This window comes from Geospiza fortis, unplaced genomic scaffold (assembly GCF_000277835.1).
Source record: "Geospiza fortis unplaced genomic scaffold, GeoFor_1.0 scaffold41, whole genome shotgun sequence".
In the NCBI taxonomy this organism is placed as follows: domain Eukaryota; kingdom Metazoa; phylum Chordata; class Aves; order Passeriformes; family Thraupidae; genus Geospiza; species Geospiza fortis.
The window spans coordinates 9,872,960-9,892,289 of record NW_005054299.1 but is presented as its reverse complement, the minus strand read 5'-3'; the positions used below and the strand labels follow the sequence as shown (position 1 = coordinate 9,892,289).

General features: G+C 37.9%; 1 protein-coding gene across 2 annotated transcripts in view; it reads left to right on the top strand.

Moving 5' to 3' along the window:
- BABAM2 (BRISC and BRCA1 A complex member 2) overlaps positions 1–19,324 on the top strand; it is a 156,833-nt gene extending 137,509 nt beyond the window's left edge. For both annotated transcript variants that reach the window (XM_031059243.1, XM_031059247.1), the window contains 2 exons: positions 465–618; positions 18,871–19,324. In XM_031059243.1, the coding sequence (XP_030915103.1) occupies positions 465–618; positions 18,871–18,934 (218 nt within the window). In that variant the 3' untranslated portion in view covers positions 18,935–19,324. The remainder of the gene's footprint in view (positions 1–464; positions 619–18,870) is intronic.
- Positions 19,325–19,330: the final 6 nt, after the last annotated feature.

Sequence of the window (19,330 nt, the reverse complement as noted above, 5' to 3'; positions counted from 1 at the left end):
GGACAGCTGTAAAATGAGGATGATAATGCTTTTGATGTCCATGAGGACACTAAAATATATTGGTTAAAGCAGATAAAGATGAATTTGGTTTTTTAATGAAAAGCAAAACAGAATGTATTTTGTGAATTTTTGAAAGGGAAGATTTCTCTATAAAAGTAACTTTTTTTAGAATAACTAAATAACCCTGGTGAAAATTTTATGATTAACATAGCAATACACTAGCTAAACTTTTTTAAAATCATGTACTTTACAAAAGTGCCTTGGTAAAGCAAAGTGTCCCATACTGCAATAGGTTGGAATCATTACTTATAAGAAATGCAGAAGGATGTTCTAGAACTAACCATCAGTTTCTCCTTTTCTGACGCCTTTAAACTAATAGAATGGTCTGATATATTCCCACTAAGCAAAAAGGAAAAAATACATTAGCATATTTTTATAACTCTTTTTTTCCTTTTGAATTGCAGTTGACCTACCCCTCTACTTTCCTCGAGACCAACCAACCCTAACATTTCAGTCTGTCTACCACTTCACTAACAGTGGCCAGCTGTACTCCCAAGCCCAGAAGAATTACCCATACAGCCCCAGATGGGATGGCAATGAAATGGCCAAGAGAGCAAAGTAAGTCAGATTGCTGTTTCCTACTAAGCATTCCATTTGTTTCATGGTCTTTGGTGGGTAGAAATTTCATGGATGTAACTGTGCATTTTCAGGGTTACAAAAGCTGAACCTGTTCTTGTTCTCATACAGTCCTGGTGTTCCCGTAGATGAGTGTAGACAGATACTAATCATGCTTCTTGCATTAGTGCCAGAGGACTGAACAAAAGAAGGCTCTTTCTGCCAGGCTTTGTATGGCATGGAATGGTGACAGTCTCTGCTCCAGAGAGCTTCCAGCCTAAGTAGATGAGATAGCCCCCAGCAGGAGTAACCTGCATGGTAGCAGTCAGTCAAGGTAACTCCCTGGGATTGTGTGGGTGTTGAGGGGACCCTGAAGGGAAGCATGTGAGATGGAGAGAGCAAGGAAGAAAAACCTGAAAGATCTGGAATTAGGCTGTAATGAAAAGGCATGGAAGAACAAGAGGAGGTAGTGCAAACCACCATTCCAGCATAGGAGGCAGCCCTATCAGATCTTGAGAAAGTTATCTGAAAAACTGAATATCTCTTGCTTTATTGCTTTTTTGTTGGATGGAAACAGAGAATTGCTGTCTTCTTCCTCTGCATTTTTTTCTGCTAGCTCTCATTTTGGGCTGAGGAGAGATCACTTCAATCTGTGTACCCCTTTAGTTAACGATGACAGGGCAGTCTCACAGAGAGGTTCTGTTACAAGGGCAAGCTGCCATAGGCAGTGGTGCCCCCAAAGCTAGATGTTGTCCCTGTCTTCTCATGAAGCAGAACAGATTTTACCTGAATGGGGAGGTTAAGGCAGCAGGCTTGCTGCAGTGTTTTAATTTTGCAAAGTGTAAAAATGTTAGAACAGCAAGAGATTTAAGCAGGCTGATTATCAGTTGTTCAGCATGTAAAAGCATCAAACTGCATAAATCACAAGGCGTATTGGGATGAACATTTTGAATGACAGTCAGAAGATTAAATTAAATCAGCAAATATGCAGAAAGAAGAGTTGAAACAAAAATAGTTCAAGCTGAGTAAATCAAATGAGTGGCATGGTCAGAGACTGTAATTTGGAAATAATGGAAGCAAACAGCAATTGACTGATGCATTTGTAGATTTTATACTAATTTAAATTCTATGGAAAACATCAAGTAAGATTTGATTTGGAATTTTAATATGCATTGTAATAAAAATTTTTTGGTGGTATTTGGTTTTGCCACCATACTGTTTATAGGAGCACCATTTCTTAATCAACTATGATTTTTTGTGTGTATGGACTTTCTTCTTTTCTTTAGCAGGATGAGTATTTTGTTTACTTAAAAAAAAAAAGCAAGAAGAACAATAACTGGAAGCATTACTGTGGCTTGGCTTTTTTTTATGACCATACTACAAAATGCATTTCTTTTGTAGCTGAAAGCTTACAAGTACCTATGTGCTGTCTGCTAAGTACATTCGCTTATGAGTGGGTGTATACAATACACTGCCCTGCACTTGAAATTTAGAGGTATGACAACAGTTCTCTTTAAAAGCACTAAATGTGTACACTTACTATCACATGTACGTTTGGTGAGGTTATTCACTCTTACGTTGGAGGCTCTGCACTGAAGCTTTACCCTAGCTGCGTAATGGGAGAGGGATGATGAGAAGCGGGGGAAGGCAGTGTGCTGAGATGTCTGAAATAGCAATCACTGAGCTGCTCAGAGACACAAACTGCTCCACTTAAAAGCGCTTCGCTTGCAGGAACAGCTAGTGATTCCTCAGTAGGTACCATAAATAAATCTGCATCAAGGAAAATATGATGTTATGATACATGTGAGCATATTTTAAGAAAGATTTTGAACACAATTGAGCATCTTATGTAAACAGTGTTTAAAATATTTGCTAGGGCTTCTTAGAATAGGTTAGTGTGTTTTAACATAACCAAATAACTTCTTATTCTACTTATTTTTTACCACAGACCTGTTATGGACCAAGTATATGGGAATATATGTTGATATGTGGGAAAGCATTCTAATGAGACGTATTAGTTCAAACAACACATAAAAACTTCCCAAATAAAAAGAGAAAAAAAAAGAACACATTATTTACCCTCTAGAAACAATGTCATTCTACTCTGCTGAAGTAAATTTAGCCCTAGTTAAATCACAGACAACTTGTTTGTGTTTCTAAATACTGTCAATTAGGGTTTGCTTATATATAGTCTTTTTCCCTCTTAGCAAAATTGTCTCCCAAGTGCTCAGCATTCTTTGAGACAAAACATCTCTGTTTATCTTCCTGACCATTGCTCTAGGGCTGCAGGATCTCCCACTTGATATTCCAGTATTTGACCAAGTTCTCCACCCTTCTTCTCAGACTTCAGGGATCAATGTACTCTGTCTTCCTCACTGGGGCTAAAGACACCATCGGGGATAGCTTTTGCTTGCTCTTGCACCAACTGTAGGAGCATCATCAAGTTTGAAATGGCATCAGTCACAGCTTTCCTCATCCTCAATTTTGGCAAGCCCTGTCTCTGTTTTCAGCAACTCAACACAGCCTGTTTATTCATGGGCAGAGCTGTCATAAGTTCATTCCAAAGGGGCTTTGATTCTGTGCCCAGCCTTCTCCCAAGGTTGTTTTGGTGTGGGTTGTTGATTTTTTTTTTCCCCAACCAGATGAGCCCATCTAGTTCCTTCGGTGCAGGGACTAAACTTGAAAGTCTTGGTATCCTTGCTTATCTCTGTGGCCCCCAGCAGAAGTAGGCATCTCTTTTGAAGTTAGGACTTAACCCTTTGCTGTAGCCTGAGACAATCAGTAGTAACTATAGGCAGGAGCAAAATTAGTTCCCTAAAATGCATACATATAAAAGTAGCTTGTATGCATTCACACCTAAAGACATATCACCTAAATCTAAAAGGCAAATTCTCATATCAGAGTATCACTTTAGCTGGATCTTTTTTATTCAGAGTGAAAAACTGCCCATGTTCTTGCTGAAGTTATTGGACCAATTTATATCTGTGTCATAAAGTTAATGAAGTCAAACCTCTTTTCTGTGTCCTCTTAGGCAGATTTTAAAATCACTGGGCTCCATTGCAGCCCACTGATTTAGATTCCTCAGTGACAGATAGCATCTGGTAACTGAAGTTTGCTATTGTCTTAGCCCAGGGGTTGCCCTCTGGCCTTATTTAATTTTGAAGGATGAATCAAGTCCTGATGTAATAATGTGATTTCAATTGCCTCCAGATTGCTTGTTTCTCAGCTAACACAAAATTTTAACCTGTTCCTCCAGCTAGAAACAGGGAAACCGATAACAAGAATTTTCTTACAAGCTGCTGAGATGCCATTTCCTCTCAGTTGGTATCTCAGGCTTTGCGTCTTGTAGGTCATTTATTTATATGTCTGTGGCCTCCTGCGTAAGCAGCTTCTCCAAAAGTTTTGGTCCTAAAATACAATGGCAAGCCTAAGAAAATACAGTAAATTATGGAAAGTTAGCAGCCTTGTTTGTGGTGTACGTGTGAAGTAAAACATCTCTGTGCAGTTTCCATGGGAAAGCTTTCTTGTCTTTTTGCTTAAATAGGCATTCAAGTGTACATAAATGGAGTCTTTAAAGAACGTGCTGACTTGAAGCCTGGGATTTTATGAAGGAATACTGTAAATAAAGCTTGTTTGTTTATACAAATGAAATTCAGTTCTTAGATGCACTCTGGCCCAAATTCCGTCTGACCCAGTGCTGCTCTGTCGACTTAGATTATACTTCAGAAGAGAGTAAGTTAAAACTCAGTTTATTCTTTTATCCTACATAAATCCACCTACTCATCATTAAAAATAGCAGGAGCATGGAACACTGGTATCACAATAAGAAGTTGTTCCAAGGGCTCATATTCCCTTTTTTTTCCAAGGTGGCTGACAAAACAGGTTTCTGAATGACAATGTTATCCCTGACCATTCATTGGTGTTTGCCGAATGCGGTGTAAATTTTATATATCCCTTAGGGCATTCAGAGGGTGAAAGCATCAAAGAGCTCAAGTGCTCTCAACTTTATATTGGCTGTTGCTCTACCATGAGGTCAAGTGCATCTTCAGATTATGTGCAGGTGCATCTTGTGCAAGCCACAGCTGCAGCTTCTGTTTGTGCTCAGCACAAGAGTGCCATGGTTAGAAGTGTCAGGCTGGTGAACTGAGCCATAGCGTTTTCAGCCTCAGCCACAGCTTCTCCCTCAGTATCAGCAAATTGATGAAGTCTGTCGTGTGTATGATTGAGGCCCCTACTACAAGGAAGACCTTGAGGTGCTGGAGCATGTCCAGAGAAGGGCAATGGAGTGGTGAAGGGTCTGGAGCACAAGTGCTATGAGGCATGGCTGAGGGAGCTGCGGGTGCTTAGGCTGGAGAAAAGGTGTCTCAGGTGTGACACTGTCACTCTCCACAGCTGCCTGAAGAGCAGTGTAGCCAGGTGGGGATTGGCCTCTTCTCCCAGATAACAGGTGATAGGACAAGAGCAAATGGCTGCAAGTTGCGCCTGGAGAGGTCTGGTTTGGATATTTAGAAAAATTTATTCCCCAAAAGAATTGTCAAGCCAGGCTGCCCAGGAGGTAATGAAGTCACCACCCCTACAGGTATTTCAAAGTTGTGTGGATGTGGCACTTAGGACATGGTTTAGTGGTGGGCTTGGCAGTGATGGGTTAATGGCTGGACTTGATGAACCTGAAGGTCTTTTCCAACCTTAACAGTTCTGTGATTCTATTATTACATTTACAGAGTAAAATATTGCATTTCTTAGTCTAATAAAAGGATATTTGAAAAGAAAAAGGGACAGTTGTTGTGTTGCTGTTTAGACATATCAGTTGTAGTATGTCAAAGGCTTGCTGTTCTATTCAGTAAATTTGTGTGCCCTAATGATTTTTTTTAGTATTTTGACATTAACCAGTTTCAACTCATCCATTTTTTTATTATTCAGATTTCTTTCACATTTTAGGCAGAATATTTATAACTGTATTTCAAATTCTTAAAAAATAGCATGTTTCACAATTTTCATGAAACTTCTGAGTTCCAGCTATGCTCCCATGAATCTCACTATAAAATTTACATGTAAATGTTGCAGCCTTTGTATATCTTCTCTACTTGATAAGTGTAATTAAGGTAATATTTTTTTTTATTCTTTGGGTTGTATTTAACTTTTTTTTTTGCTTATTTGTAGAACTATCAAGTTGTCTTTGCCTGTATTATGTGATTTTTCATGCACATTAGTCATCTTTAAAGAGCAGTTTTCCAAAAACTAACTTATTGGCATGACATATATTCACCTTACAAAGCTTTTTGCATCACTGTCTTTGTCTCTGTTGCATGTTATCTTAAACTTACAATGAAATTCATAAAAATGAGAGTAAGGAACAGAAGTATAAAAGCCAGGGACATCATTCTTCTCTAGGTGTGTGTGCATGTGTTCAGACATTTGCAAGGCTCAGAGGATTCTTTCTGAGGAAGAACGCCACCATAGGTACAGCTAAAGGCTGAGGTGGTGAGCTGGCTCGCTTGTTTAGCTCTGGTTTTTGATAGTTTTGCATCAGAAACTGAGCAGAAGTGATTTCCTAGCCTGAAATGGAGTAAAGCTGACGTTTTGTTGCCGCTGGTGGGCCGCTCCTCAGAGCAGGAAAGGGCCAATACACTGTGACAGCCAGAACGAGAGGAGATGTGGCGACCCAGGCGTGTGAAGCTTACCAAGAAGTTAATTTGATTTTATACACCATTAAATCAAAACTGATTTTCTGTGGGAGTGTCAGCTGATCAGAATTATATGGGAACAATAGAAAGGAAAATGGAAAAAGCTACGTTTTGTTAAAATACTTTGTGATTGCACTTGTCCTTGTAGTGTATTCTGCAGTTGATTTACCAGCAAAACTTAATAACAAAATTACTTTGATTGTAAGAGATAACAGGTGAACTAGATAGGGCTTTTAATTAGAATTTTCCCAGTACATTCCTTTATTTTTACATAGTTCTTCTCCATACAGTACAGAATACAGTACATATCATGATAGTTGCACTTCTTGAGTCTTATTTTTCATGTAGTTTTCTTTAAATGTCTCCCTGGATAATTAAGTCTGACTCTTAAGTTATGGTATGTTAGTTTCTGACAGGTGCCTGCCAGGGATCTTCAGTGCTGTCATGCATTATGTGGATTTCAGCCAAGACAGAAGGGCCTGGGTATTTGTTTCTGGTCACTTCTCATTAAAGCTTTGACTGTAGGAAAGAAAAACAACTATTTAAAGATGAGGAGTATAGGTGCTATAGGAAGTGCATAGAAATAAAATCTGTTAGGCAATTAGTTTTTCTGTGATTTTGTATAGATACTCTGCATATGTGTGAACTGTACATATGTGCAATTTGATACATAGTAAATATTCTTTCTGCAAAAAAGTATTCTCGGATATTGACAAGAGAAATGCACAGAAGAGATTGGAGAAGTTGGCATGGTATAAGTGGAGTATAATAGCACTTTGCTGGAAGACAACTGCTTTGTAGGAATGAAAGGTTAGAATTTAATGTAGGTGGTTCTTGGATAACTGGGATTAAGTGGCGTTCTAGAAATACTGTGAAACACAGTCACTGTCTGATTTGGCTTTATTAGAGAACTCCATTATACATTTATGAAAGCTGCTAGTTCTATATTAGAACATGAAATTACAGTTAGGAACTTACGCAAAAAATGTCCTCCCTTTCTCGAAAGAAAAGGGTAGAGAGAAATGCATGATTTTGGAAGGAGCTGAGATTTAATAACTCAGATAAATACTGTTGCTTGATCAGTTACAAAATAAACAACTAAATAAAAATAGGAAGTGAGGTCCATAGTCTTGTCTTTTCAGTAATACTCATAATTGTTCCATTAAGCTAGGTAAAACTCTGCATTCATTTAGCCCACTGTCATGTCTGTTTCAATAGGTAGTAGTGGATGCCTTTAGAAAGCATGCAGAGCATGTAGTCATATTTCCATTGTATGTTGTACCATCCTCAAGGATTTCTTTATCCAGTACTGGTGCATTTCTGTTAAGTAATCTTACCTGGCTTTCCTTCTATTCACTTGCTTTTTGAACCAACAGCATAACATCATGAAATTCTGTGGCAAGGGCTCACACAGGTGTGGTGTGAATAACAAACTCTGTTGGCTTTTTGCATTCCTGCCTCCTCCTAGCTCTACCTCTTGTATAAAGAGAGGCAGCAAATAGTTAATCTACTGATCCCCTCCATAACTTTTGTTTTATGGTCCTCCTTTTCTCTTGCTCTGCTCACTCCTTCCTTCTCTAGAACCTCTCCATCTTTCTGGTCACCCTTGTCCTGCTTCTTTCTCCGTTTACTGTTTCTGTGATTTTCCTTCTGTTTCCTTTTCTGTTACTCACCATGCATTTATGTGGTGGTGAAGTGGTATTGTCTGATTTACTCTTTATTCTGCTTCTAACAGCATCTGATTTTGTTTTTTGCATACAGATGAAGGCTAGTTACAGTGTCATTTTAGCACCAACATCTCCTTTCTATCTGTTTTTCATAGCCTGTGTTTTTTGTGGCAGTAAAATTATGTCTTTTTCCTCACATATTTCTCCTTTCATGTTTGTCAACACTGACAAACCTGGTATGTTATCTCCCAGTTATTCCACCTGGTATGTTATCTCCCAGTCTCCTAGTACTGTAAGAACTATCTGCAGTTCCTCATAATTGTGCCTTATTTTTCCTTCCCTGACTACATTGTTAACACTAACAGACCTTTCCATCTTCCATTGCTCACTTCTTCATATCATGTAGGAATATGAACAACACAGGTCAGAACACCCATTTCTGTGCATTTCTCAGGTGACTTCCCCCTAATGGTATTCATCATTTGTTCCTGTCCTTTTCTTTGTATCTTGGCCTGCTGTTTATCTACTCATGGATCTTTTCTCCTTCTGTGGTAATTCAGGGGTTTTTATGTCTTTGAAAAACCTTCCCAAATACCTGTAGGTAAGTTGAGCAGTGTGTGTCACTTGAATTTTTCTTGTCCATGTGGTTTTGATATCTTAAGAAAATAGGAGACTTGAGAAGCACAAGTTTGGCACCTACCCAGTATATCATATTTACTGAAGTCCACTAATTTTGGACTTCATTTATGAATTTTTATAATAATTTCTATTAGCAGTCTCTACCAATTTGTAATGTATGGACATGAGATTCATTGAGTCATAGCTCCTTCTATCCTCCCAGACCTCCAGACCTTTTTTTAATTGACATCACACTTCTCTGGTACCAAGCTGTTTTAAGCAGGAGGCTACAAGCTATTTAAGAGTTTAACTTTCTCACACTTGAGTTTCTTTGGAACTTGGGTGTGAATGTAATCTGGGGCTGCTGATTTGGTTGCGTTTTGTTCATTTGTTCATTTCCTTTTTGGCTGACATATATGCATGAGTTGAATCTCTTGGTACATCTCTTGGAGGGCCAGATTCTGGTATGGCAACATCTGTAAGCACCTCCATTTCATTTATTCTTTGTGACTTTATTTCTTCTGAGTATTTTTACTTTTGACTACATTTTGCATTGTTTGACAAGTGTTTATTTCGAGGGTCGCAGCTAATTTGTTCCTCAAATTAATTTTCTATTTGTTATATTCTGCTTTTACCTGTTAGGATAAAGGTTTATTTCTGTCTGGTTTTCCCCTTTGGATGGATCTCCAATCTTTTGAGCATTTACTTTTACTTCTAATAGCAAGTATATATCCTTTGAATAGCAAAAAGAAACAAGTGCTTTCATATGTTTTATATAATCACAGATGTGTGGCGTCTCATCTGTTTCCTTCTGACTGGTTTGTCCTAATGAATATCCAAGGAGGTTTCTTTTATGGTTTGGTATGTTGCCTTCAGCCCCTGTTGATAAGCAATCTGGCAAAGCAAAGCGGATGGCATGATGAAATCAGTCCTTTCACCTGCAAGCAAACTTTGTTTTCAGGGATGCTGATTGTCAGAGTCGTTATGGATGCGTCTGTGGTGTAACTCTTCATTTCTGCCTCTGAACTACAATTAAGGGATTCAATAATCTCTTAAAATTCATTCAAATTCTATTATTACTACTGTGAGCTCCTCTCTTCTTGAATCTCTACACTTGTCTTTCCTTACAAGTGAATCCTGAACGTATTCTTGCCCAGTCTTTTCTGCTTTCTCTTGCTACTTATCACTACTTTCACACATTCTTTACCCTGTCTTTTAGGCTTTGAAGAGGTTCCTAGTTGCATCTCATCTCATATTGACTCTCTCCTTCAAATCTAATAAAAAGTTTGTTAAATAATTGCTCTTCAACAGCAGAGCTCATTGTGCATTTACACAGCCTAGATAAGAGGAAATAATATGTTCCTTGGATAAACACTATCTCTTTAAGAAATTAACCTTTACCTGGAGTGGGAAAATATGGCTATGGCACTTCAGCAACTAGGAAAAATAGAGCAGACTTGTCATGCTGTAGCTCATAGGACTGGAAATTTCCTGCAAGTTAACAATATATTTTAAAAGACTCTATGAAGATTGAGTTTTTCCATGATGGCCTTGGAATATCATTCACATGATCCACTGATAAGGAAAGAGGGTGACCATGCTGTGACCGAGATATTCCAGTGCACCCTTCACAGACACCTACTACCCTGTGGGGAAAATGGAAGTTAAGAAAGCAGAAGCAAAATTTGCTATGATCTAAGACCACAAACCTTCATCTGGCTGAAGTACGTCTGTTTATGTACGTTGTGGAGAAGGTGAAGGAAGTGAAGTGTTTTATCTCTTCAACTGACTGTCAAGCAGAAGGCATTGATTAAACTGTTTGAAAATGAGAAGTTCATTTTTCTGTGTGTGCTTTGGAATACTTAGATTCGCTGTGTCTGTGCAATACACCTTTGTAAATTTTTAAATATCTATATCAGAAATCTGTGAGACATTAAATACCAGAGTCTTGAGTTCCAGGTGGTTTTAAAAAGTTGCTTTCATAGTTACTGGTCTTGGTCTGTATGAACTGATTATGTCCAGTAGCTGTAATTTTTATCTGTTATTGTCAGTAAAGGTCCATGCATTTGGAGGACATATATTCTTGGAATCAAAATTAGCATCTTTTACAAAGTGATAACCCTACTTATGCTGCTGCTTTAAAATAAACATTAATTGCCAGCCTACATGATGATCTGCAATCTTGGCTCCACAGCAGTTCCCTAGAACTCCCTTCCTTTATATTTTGCTTTTAGTCGGGTTGTTATATTTATGGTTGTTTCGTGCTTTGAACAGATTGTCAAAATTCGTTTTCCTTTATGGTAAGTTGGGCAGCAAAGTCATCTTAATTTTTACAGCACACCAATGTTGAATTCTTCACTTTATTTATAAAATCAGTTGATACCATAGGTTTTTGGAAATGAAATGAAAATATAATTTTTATTTCTCTTTGCTTCATATGGATTAAAGGTACCTGTCAATTCTGCAATCAGCAAACTGTTGAAAAACATGTCTAAATATAACAATTTTTTGTACCTTTCTGTGTGACTTGAATCAGAAATGGCAGTATCTGCACAAAGAACTTCTGGAGGAAAAAGATATTGTTAGTAAAATTCAGAAAACAGCTTTTGGACGTGAGTGAATATTAATGTTGAAACTTCTGATATGTACTTGGTTTCACTAGTTCTGCCACTTCTATTTCCTGTTACAGTTTTGGTTTGTTTGTAATTTTGGAGACAGGTTTCTGTTGTGCAGTATAATAAACTGAGCTGAAAACGGCTGTGTTTCTTAAAAATTTGCATTTTAGTGGCTGCCCACTGCAGATCTCCAGATCTGTTGGTTGCTTGATCACTGTTCCGTCTGTCCATGAGCCTGGCTGCACAGTCAGTGCCTTGCATGGACTGGCAGGTAGAAACAGGCAAAAAAGTTTACTAATCTCCTTGTGGGTAATTCACAATAAAAGGAGGTAGACAGAGAGAAATATTAGAAGAGGAAGAGGGATTGTGATGCTTCTTTTTTTCTTGGCGCACAGGAAAAAAATTGCTAGCAGCTTAATGGCGTTGTGCACTTACTCCTTTGTACATTTGTGTGTTTAGCCAGTTACAGTAGCAGTAATGTAAGAACTATTGTCTTACTGTTGTATAAACACTTCAGATGTTTGCTTGGCATCACCAGTTCTGGAGATGTATAAAATGGAGAACTGTGTAGACATTGTGTTTCACATAAAAGCAAAATATTTGCTATAGATAAAGCTGCCTAGTAAGGAAATTCTAAACCACATCCCAAAGAGCATACCATCAAGAAGCTTAGTTTAGAAACATGAATACATGCCAAGTATCGTTGTGTATATTTGAAGTGAGAAAGAAATCCTGGAAGGTACCTATTTTGTTCTCCTGCTGTGCTTGGATAAGTTTTTGTGATGTTCAGATTTGAATGGTGATTTCGAAATGCTGCTGTCTCCTGAGTGCCTTGTGCATTCCATAATAGTCCTGATTTTCATTAGCTCCTGAGCCTTTGCCACTTGGCACCTGGCCCTGTTGTGGGCCTGCCTGCTACAGCCCAGTTCCAGCTGGGCAATCCAAAGTTACAGTGCTGAGAACTGTTTCTCACTTCAGTTTTTGTAACATCTTAGATGTGGAGACAATGATACAGTGATCATTTTCTCCTAACAGAGGTGTCACAGAGTGTCTGCGGTAGAGTTACTGTCCTGTTACCCCATAGTTATCCCAAAGCAGGAGTTGGGCTGATTCAGCTTTGCTATGAGTGCTCATGTATCTTTAGCCTGGTGAGGAATGCTGTGGAAGTGCCTATGAATAAATAGACAACATGGTTCACCCAATGGAAATATGTTTTTAATGCATTATATATGATGAAAATAGCAAAAAGGTTTACATGTCTTGTGTCTGTGTTTAAAAGCTACCCCTCAAACATTGGCATGAGGCCTGTGAAAAGAATGGGCTCTCAGTAGATGTCCACACTTTTGTGTTGAGCCCTCGCTCAGTGCAAGATGCTGGAGGAGGGCACGAGCAGGGGTTAAGGACATAATGAGCAGTCATATGGAATATGACCTAAATACATACCCACTGTTGGAATTAATGCACCAATTTATTAATTGAAGTTCCTTTTGTTAATTAGTGGTAATCATATTGAATTAGGTAGCTCCTGACAAAAGGAATTTAGAAAGAAAACTTACATCTGTAAAAAAAGACTGGTTGGCATCTTTGATTTTGTTCTGCCAGAAACAAGCAGGAAATCTGAGAAAGTTTTGGTAATTATGGTAAATACCTTCTGTACAGGAGATGAATTTTTAGGGGTTACATGAACCAAATCAGCTGGATGTGCCTGTGTGGTCATGGGAGGACAAATCCTCTCATCTGGCATCCAGAAGGTATTGTTATAGGTGTTCAGTATTTTCAAAACAAGTTTTCACTGTGTCAAAACAAGTTTCGACAGGAACACAAAAATACAAAGGCACACTACATATGTATGTATGATCCATGCAAAAATACTTGGTACTTCAGAAAGTGAGTAATCAGGTGATGTTGATAAAGCCTGAAGAAACTCTTTTATAATTCTAATATGTCTATAGTGTTGAAATAGTTTATATAACAAGATTTTATTGCAAAGTGTCAGCATAATAATACTAGACTGGAAGGAATAGGTCAAAAAACTCAAGAAGCCTCAGTCTGTCCTTCACTCTGACCTATACCCTTCTTAATTCCTGTTTTCACCAAATTTGATTGAAAGAGGGGAGAACATTGCTGTTCTAGCTAATTTATGAAGATCAGTCATCTATAGAGTTGAAGTTGTTCTGTCAGGATTCAGTGGATTTGAAGAAACTTGTAGATGTCTTGAACCAGTTCTTCTAAGGTACAGCAGGAAAGAAATACGGGATACAAAATGATGTAAATCCTAGAGGTACAATTCCTTTAAAAGAAGTGGACAACTGTTGGGACAGCTGCCTGGGATTCTTGGTTGTATCTCATGCAGCTGGACAGGATAAAATTCAGTCCTTACCTCAGTCCCAGGATTATTCAAACAAACTCAGTTTACCTGCTGGACAGTTCAGACAATAGAGAACTACTGAGGAGAATGGGGTACTAAATACAGACCTTAGTCCAGAAGACTTGGAAGGATTAAGTAGAACTATTCAGAGATCACCATGACTACAGGAGTGCCTGCCCAAGTCAGATCTATTAACTTGAAAAATTTTAGAAAATAATTCATACATATTATGTATGCCTTGGCTAGAGTAGGAGAAAATTGATGTATTTGTCAAATACACTGGGTACTATGATTTTGAATACACTAAGGGTCTATAATTAGAGCCAGATATTTACAGAATTAAATATCTGTTGCAGTACTTACTAAAATATTTTACAGGAATTAACTAAAATATTGAAATAATGGGTAGTATTTAAGGACAAAGTTTGCTCTCAAAGCCAGTAGTAGAAAAATCCAAATGTGAGTCTGCCTTCAGAGGAGAAGGAGCACAACACATGTGCCTGATGCAGTGAGAGAAGGTCTCTATGTCTTTGTGAAAAGATGAAGATTGTTGCTCAAGGGCTTTAACTTGCCAGTAAGGACAATGTGCTGGTAGTAGAAGTGTTGCTGTACTGCTAAGTCTGTTCTTGATGTGGATCATCATGATGATTTCATCCCCTTTATTTTCCTCAAATCATCTCTTGATGGAAAAAGCACTTGAAAGTCCCACATCTTGAGCTGAAACAAATAAAACATGAGTGCAAATAAGGCTAGCATGGGTGAATTTGAGATCAGCGTGCTGGAAATCTTGGAAGTTACAAACTGAGGAGTTTAAGGGGAATATATTTTGTGAATTACTTGGGAAGATGATTCATCACCCTATGATGATTGCCGTTGTCCCAGACATAAAAAGCAGAAATCTCATTGATACAACACATTGTATGCTTTTTTCCTCATGGAGTTTGAGTCTTGATCTTCTGCTCTGAATTTACCGCATGAAGATTTTAAGAGAAATAGAAACACCTAAGCAACCCTTTTAACTTTATTACACCAGCAGCAGTAACTAGAACACAACTGTATAGCTGGCTATAGTACCAGTCCAGCAAAAGCAACAGCAGAAATCAGTGTGTTGGTGTTAGAATGCTATCACCATAAATATATGGGAAGCATTGTTTGATGGGAGATTGCAGCTACATAATTTAAAATCTTTGCAGATTTTCAGCATAGATATGTGAAAGCAAAAGGTATTATCAAGTGGTCAGTGCAGATTTTCTACCAACTGCATTTAAAAAACCCAGCACTAAATTACCCTGGGAACAGTACAATTAGAATGAAATTTCACAAAAGCATGTGAATTCTGAGTCAAGTATGTTTTAAGCACAGGAAACCCACACCCTGGGATTTAGACATGTATGGGCTTCTGGAGACCTTGTACCACACTCAGGTTTCATATCACTGGGAAATATGTAAACAGCAGGTGAACCAATTCTGCCTTCTTTTAGATACTTACCACTTGCAATTATAGCAAGACTTTCTTTCCACTGGATAATAAAGTGAAGGAAAGAGAAGTGCTTTACTCTCAACAGATGTCCTTGAGCGTAGCACCTGGAATTCATTGTACTGTGTCAAGTATATATAGTGGTTAACTACAGCAAAATGTGTTGTTTTCTGGAGTGATGAAGAAAAATTTCCATAGAAACCTCATAACTTACTACCTTGAACTTGGAAAATGACCATTTGAGGGAATAAAAATGAATAGACAAAAAACAATGGAGTCTTATAAGAAGCTCAACAAAGTGTTAGACATGTGCCCATAAGTGTATGAAGATTGGCACCCACTCTAGGCTGAAAAGAAAGCAACTTTTGAAACACTGTTTAAGCTGGAATCAAAACCATTGTGACAAGGATGCAACACTCAACGTGTGTTAACGTGAGTGTTGATTGTACTCAACACTCATGTGAGAATATCACTCATTTGTAACTTTGTACAAATGAGTTTCCCTGTACTTAGAGGAGAATTTATGCAGGTCTTCTGAGATTGCTATAAGGTCAGTGTGATACAGACCCACCAAGAACGTGGTAGATGAAAGCTGGAGAAAGAAGGATCTCCATCTTTCCCAGAAAGGAGAAAAGCCATTGATCAAAAGCCGATTTCTGCCATTTGACAGAGCCCTGAGACACCATAGGTCAAATTACCTTTCTTCATCTTCAGTGTTATTCAACAGCTACCTAAATTACTGTTGTTGTATTTTTTTTAATAACAGTTCTCCAGAGCTGAAAAACATATCTAGTGTATATAAAAGTAATAATTTCAAAATAGTTTGGAGATAACTTAAGAATATAATGCGGCAAATTTTCTGAAAAAGAAAAACAACAACTTTCAGATACTTTTATATGAATCCCTATGGTATAGCACAGATCATAGTTATTGAGGGTGTAAATTCATGTCAGTGTGTTAATATGAATAGAGTATGAGGAATGTATCTTTTTCCAAAGTTCATGTTTATATTCACTGTTTCTCTATGCCTGTATGTACAGGATGCTTGACCATGGGTGTCGTCTCTTGATTTAAAGTCTTCTTATAGGGAATAGCATTGCATGTGAAAGATGCCTTTACCATGCAGTCCATAGCAGAGTATTGTCCTTCAAAAATTTTTCAATTTCTCTTAAAATTGTTTCATGTTATCTTTTGTGACATAATGTTTTGTGTCATGGTCCTATTTGGGCAGAAACATGTGAACTTTGACTTCAATGCCAGATGGTCAATAGATTAAACTTACTCAGAAGGTGATTGCTGCTTCTTTTCCTCCTTGCTGGTGACCTCTGCAGAGATTGTTGTAATTAAAATCTTGTCATTTCCATTCCACAGGAAATTCGGGTATTTTAATACATAATTTTGTCCCAAACTTTGAACAAAAAGAAGTTGTTTAGAAAAAAGTTTCCAGTGTTCATTAAGGAGTTTCACTTACCTTCTCCTATTTCCCTATCTTTCCTTCTCAATCTCCTAAATGTGCTGTAGCTGAGACAGTCCTATCAGGCACACTGGGCTTTTGGATCTCTTAGCAGGGCCTGGTTTGGTTTGGTTTGGTTTGGTTTGGTTTGGTTTGGTTTGGTTTGGTTTGGTTTGGTTTGGTTTGGTTTGGTTTGGGGGGGTTAAGGGAGCAGTGTTAATTAATTGTTTTTTGTGGTAGGTGTGATGAACCATAATTATTTCTGATTTTGTTTCATCTGAGATATTTAAGGTGTGTGGGAGAGGGACAGAAATGGAGGAACATAACCTGAGTACACTTGTGGTACTGCATTTGCTTCAGTCTGGAGAAGACCAAAATTATAAGGGCAACTTTAAGCATGTACTTTAAGGTATAAAAACAAAAAAAAGCAGCCATTTAAAATGATGATGTACTAAAGGAATTTTTGTAGTGTATGGAACATTGCCAAGAGGTTCATATGAACTACCAGTGAAATAACATCTTCTTTGAAACAGTGCATCTGATCAGAATATAGGGAGGTGTTAAACTTGGTTTTGCAGGAATGGATACAAGCTCTCCTGCAGGAATCAGTGAAAAGAAAGGATGCAAGTGTAGATAAAGTTAGTGTGGGAGGATGTTTGTGGTATCATAAGCATTCATTCTGGAATTTACCTAACAGAAAAGGCATATATAATTACTGCATATAATGCACTAAGTGTAGGTTTAATACAAAGCACAGAAATGCTATAAAGAAAAAGAAATAAAATGTAGGAAAATAATTCTGATTTTATCCTATTTAATGGTTAAGAATTTCTACAGTTTTGGAAGAGGGAAGTTTTAAGTAACATTTATCTAGTCAATTAAGATCACGTGCATGGAAGAGAGTCTGCAGAGAAGGTATCAAAGGGGAAGGAGGAAGCTGTTTAAAATAAGCAAGCAGAGCAGCATAATTAAATGTTAGGACAGATAAAGCAAGGACAAGTAAAAGGGATAGGTCCTGACTTTGACAACATGCAGGAGGTACTCCATGAGCTAGCAAAACACATAGAATTAAACAGGACTTTAAAAAGCTACAATTTCAAAGGTATGGTAGAAAAAGCAGATACAGAAATGTCACTCAGCTGTTGAGATCAGGAGACAGGCAGACCTTCTCAGCTGGTTTATGTTCGTGTGTGTGCCAGCATGAACAATCACTTTTGCAGGCATGATTATGAGGGTTGTTTTCTGAACTTTGCTTCAATAAACCAAAGTGTCTTCTGTAAATACACAGCACAATCTGTATATGCTATAAAATGTGTGTGCTGGTTGTCCTCTTTATTATGGTTGTTTCCATTTCTGGGATCAGCTCCTCAGTCCAGAAATGCTTTTACTTTCCATTGCTCTTTTAACCTTTGGACAGCATCTCATATGTATTTATATCTTGTGCACAAAAGCTGACTGCAGCTATCTGTTCATTAATTTGCCAGGCACAACTTCACAAAGAGAGAGGAGCATTCCCTTCATGGTCTTGCAACGTTTTTAGGTGTGAGGAAGTATGGTTGCTGTCCAGTGGTTGCCAAAGCTTCTACTGCAGTTATGAAACACATTATGATTGTGAAGCTGATGAATGTGTGTTTGCTTCAGGAGGTAAACCAGCTGAGAGATCAGGAATCTAATAAATGACATTGCAGCTAGTCTCACTTTAGATTTCTTCTAACAGGAGAGAAATTTATAGAGACCAGTGATAGAAATAGAAAACAAAATTTAAAAAAATAGAGAAATGGAAAGTTTGGTGCAAAATCAAAGGCAGAATGACAAAGCAACTTCTAATATAAGTGGCAAGTAAAGGGCATCCCTGGGACGTGTAAAACACCATTATTACACAGTTGAGTATCTCAGCAAAAAAAATCTCAAAGCTACAGTTCTAAGTCAATTTTGGATATGTAGGATTAGCTCATTTTATGGATTTATGAGTCACTTGATCCTTTGCAAAGCAGATAGACTAAGACCCAAAATATACAAAGCACACTTTAAAAAAGAGCATTATCCTATAAATGTTGAAGTTTAATAAAAGGACTTACCATTCATATAATGTTGTTAGTATTTGTTTGATGCATTTCATGTAAACTGCTGCCATCAGCAGTGACAGTATTGTGTCAAGGTTTCTGAGACAGATAAAGAGCTTATCTCCTACATGTATTCTGACTTCTCCCTATTTTCCTGCTCCATTGCCTTGTCTGTCTTTGGACCTTTTGTACCATATGTGAAGCCTTCTCCACACAGGGGAAATAGAAAACATGGGAAACATCAAGTGCTGCAATTCATGCTTTTAAGATCACTACTTCCTAATCATATATTTTCTGTTCTTTCCACTAGGACATATTTCAAGACATTTGTCCCTCAGTTCCAGGAGGCAGCATTTGCTAATGGGAAGCTTTAGACAGCTTTGGGCTTGGAAACTACACTGGACAGATCCTTCAGTCTGCACATGTCAGCCCAGAAGAAGGATGCCTGGAAATGGGTTGGACTGTCTTGATAAGTGCTTTCTTGCCTCTGAACTGGTTTTGGTAGCTTCAGTTTTTGAAACAAAGACCTCACTAGCATGCTTAGAACTGAATATTTGATATTAGTCCTGCCCCTTTGCCTCTGCCACCACCATTCCTTTATATACCTACTGGATTAAATTTAAAAAGGTTTGTATTGATAACACTTTCTTGTGCCAACAGTGTCCTGTATGTTATGCCTTGTTTCCTCATCTTCAGATGGTCTAAATTGGACTGCTCTTCCCCATGGAAATATGCTGTAATGTGTACATTTAGTTAACATTTTCAGCTCA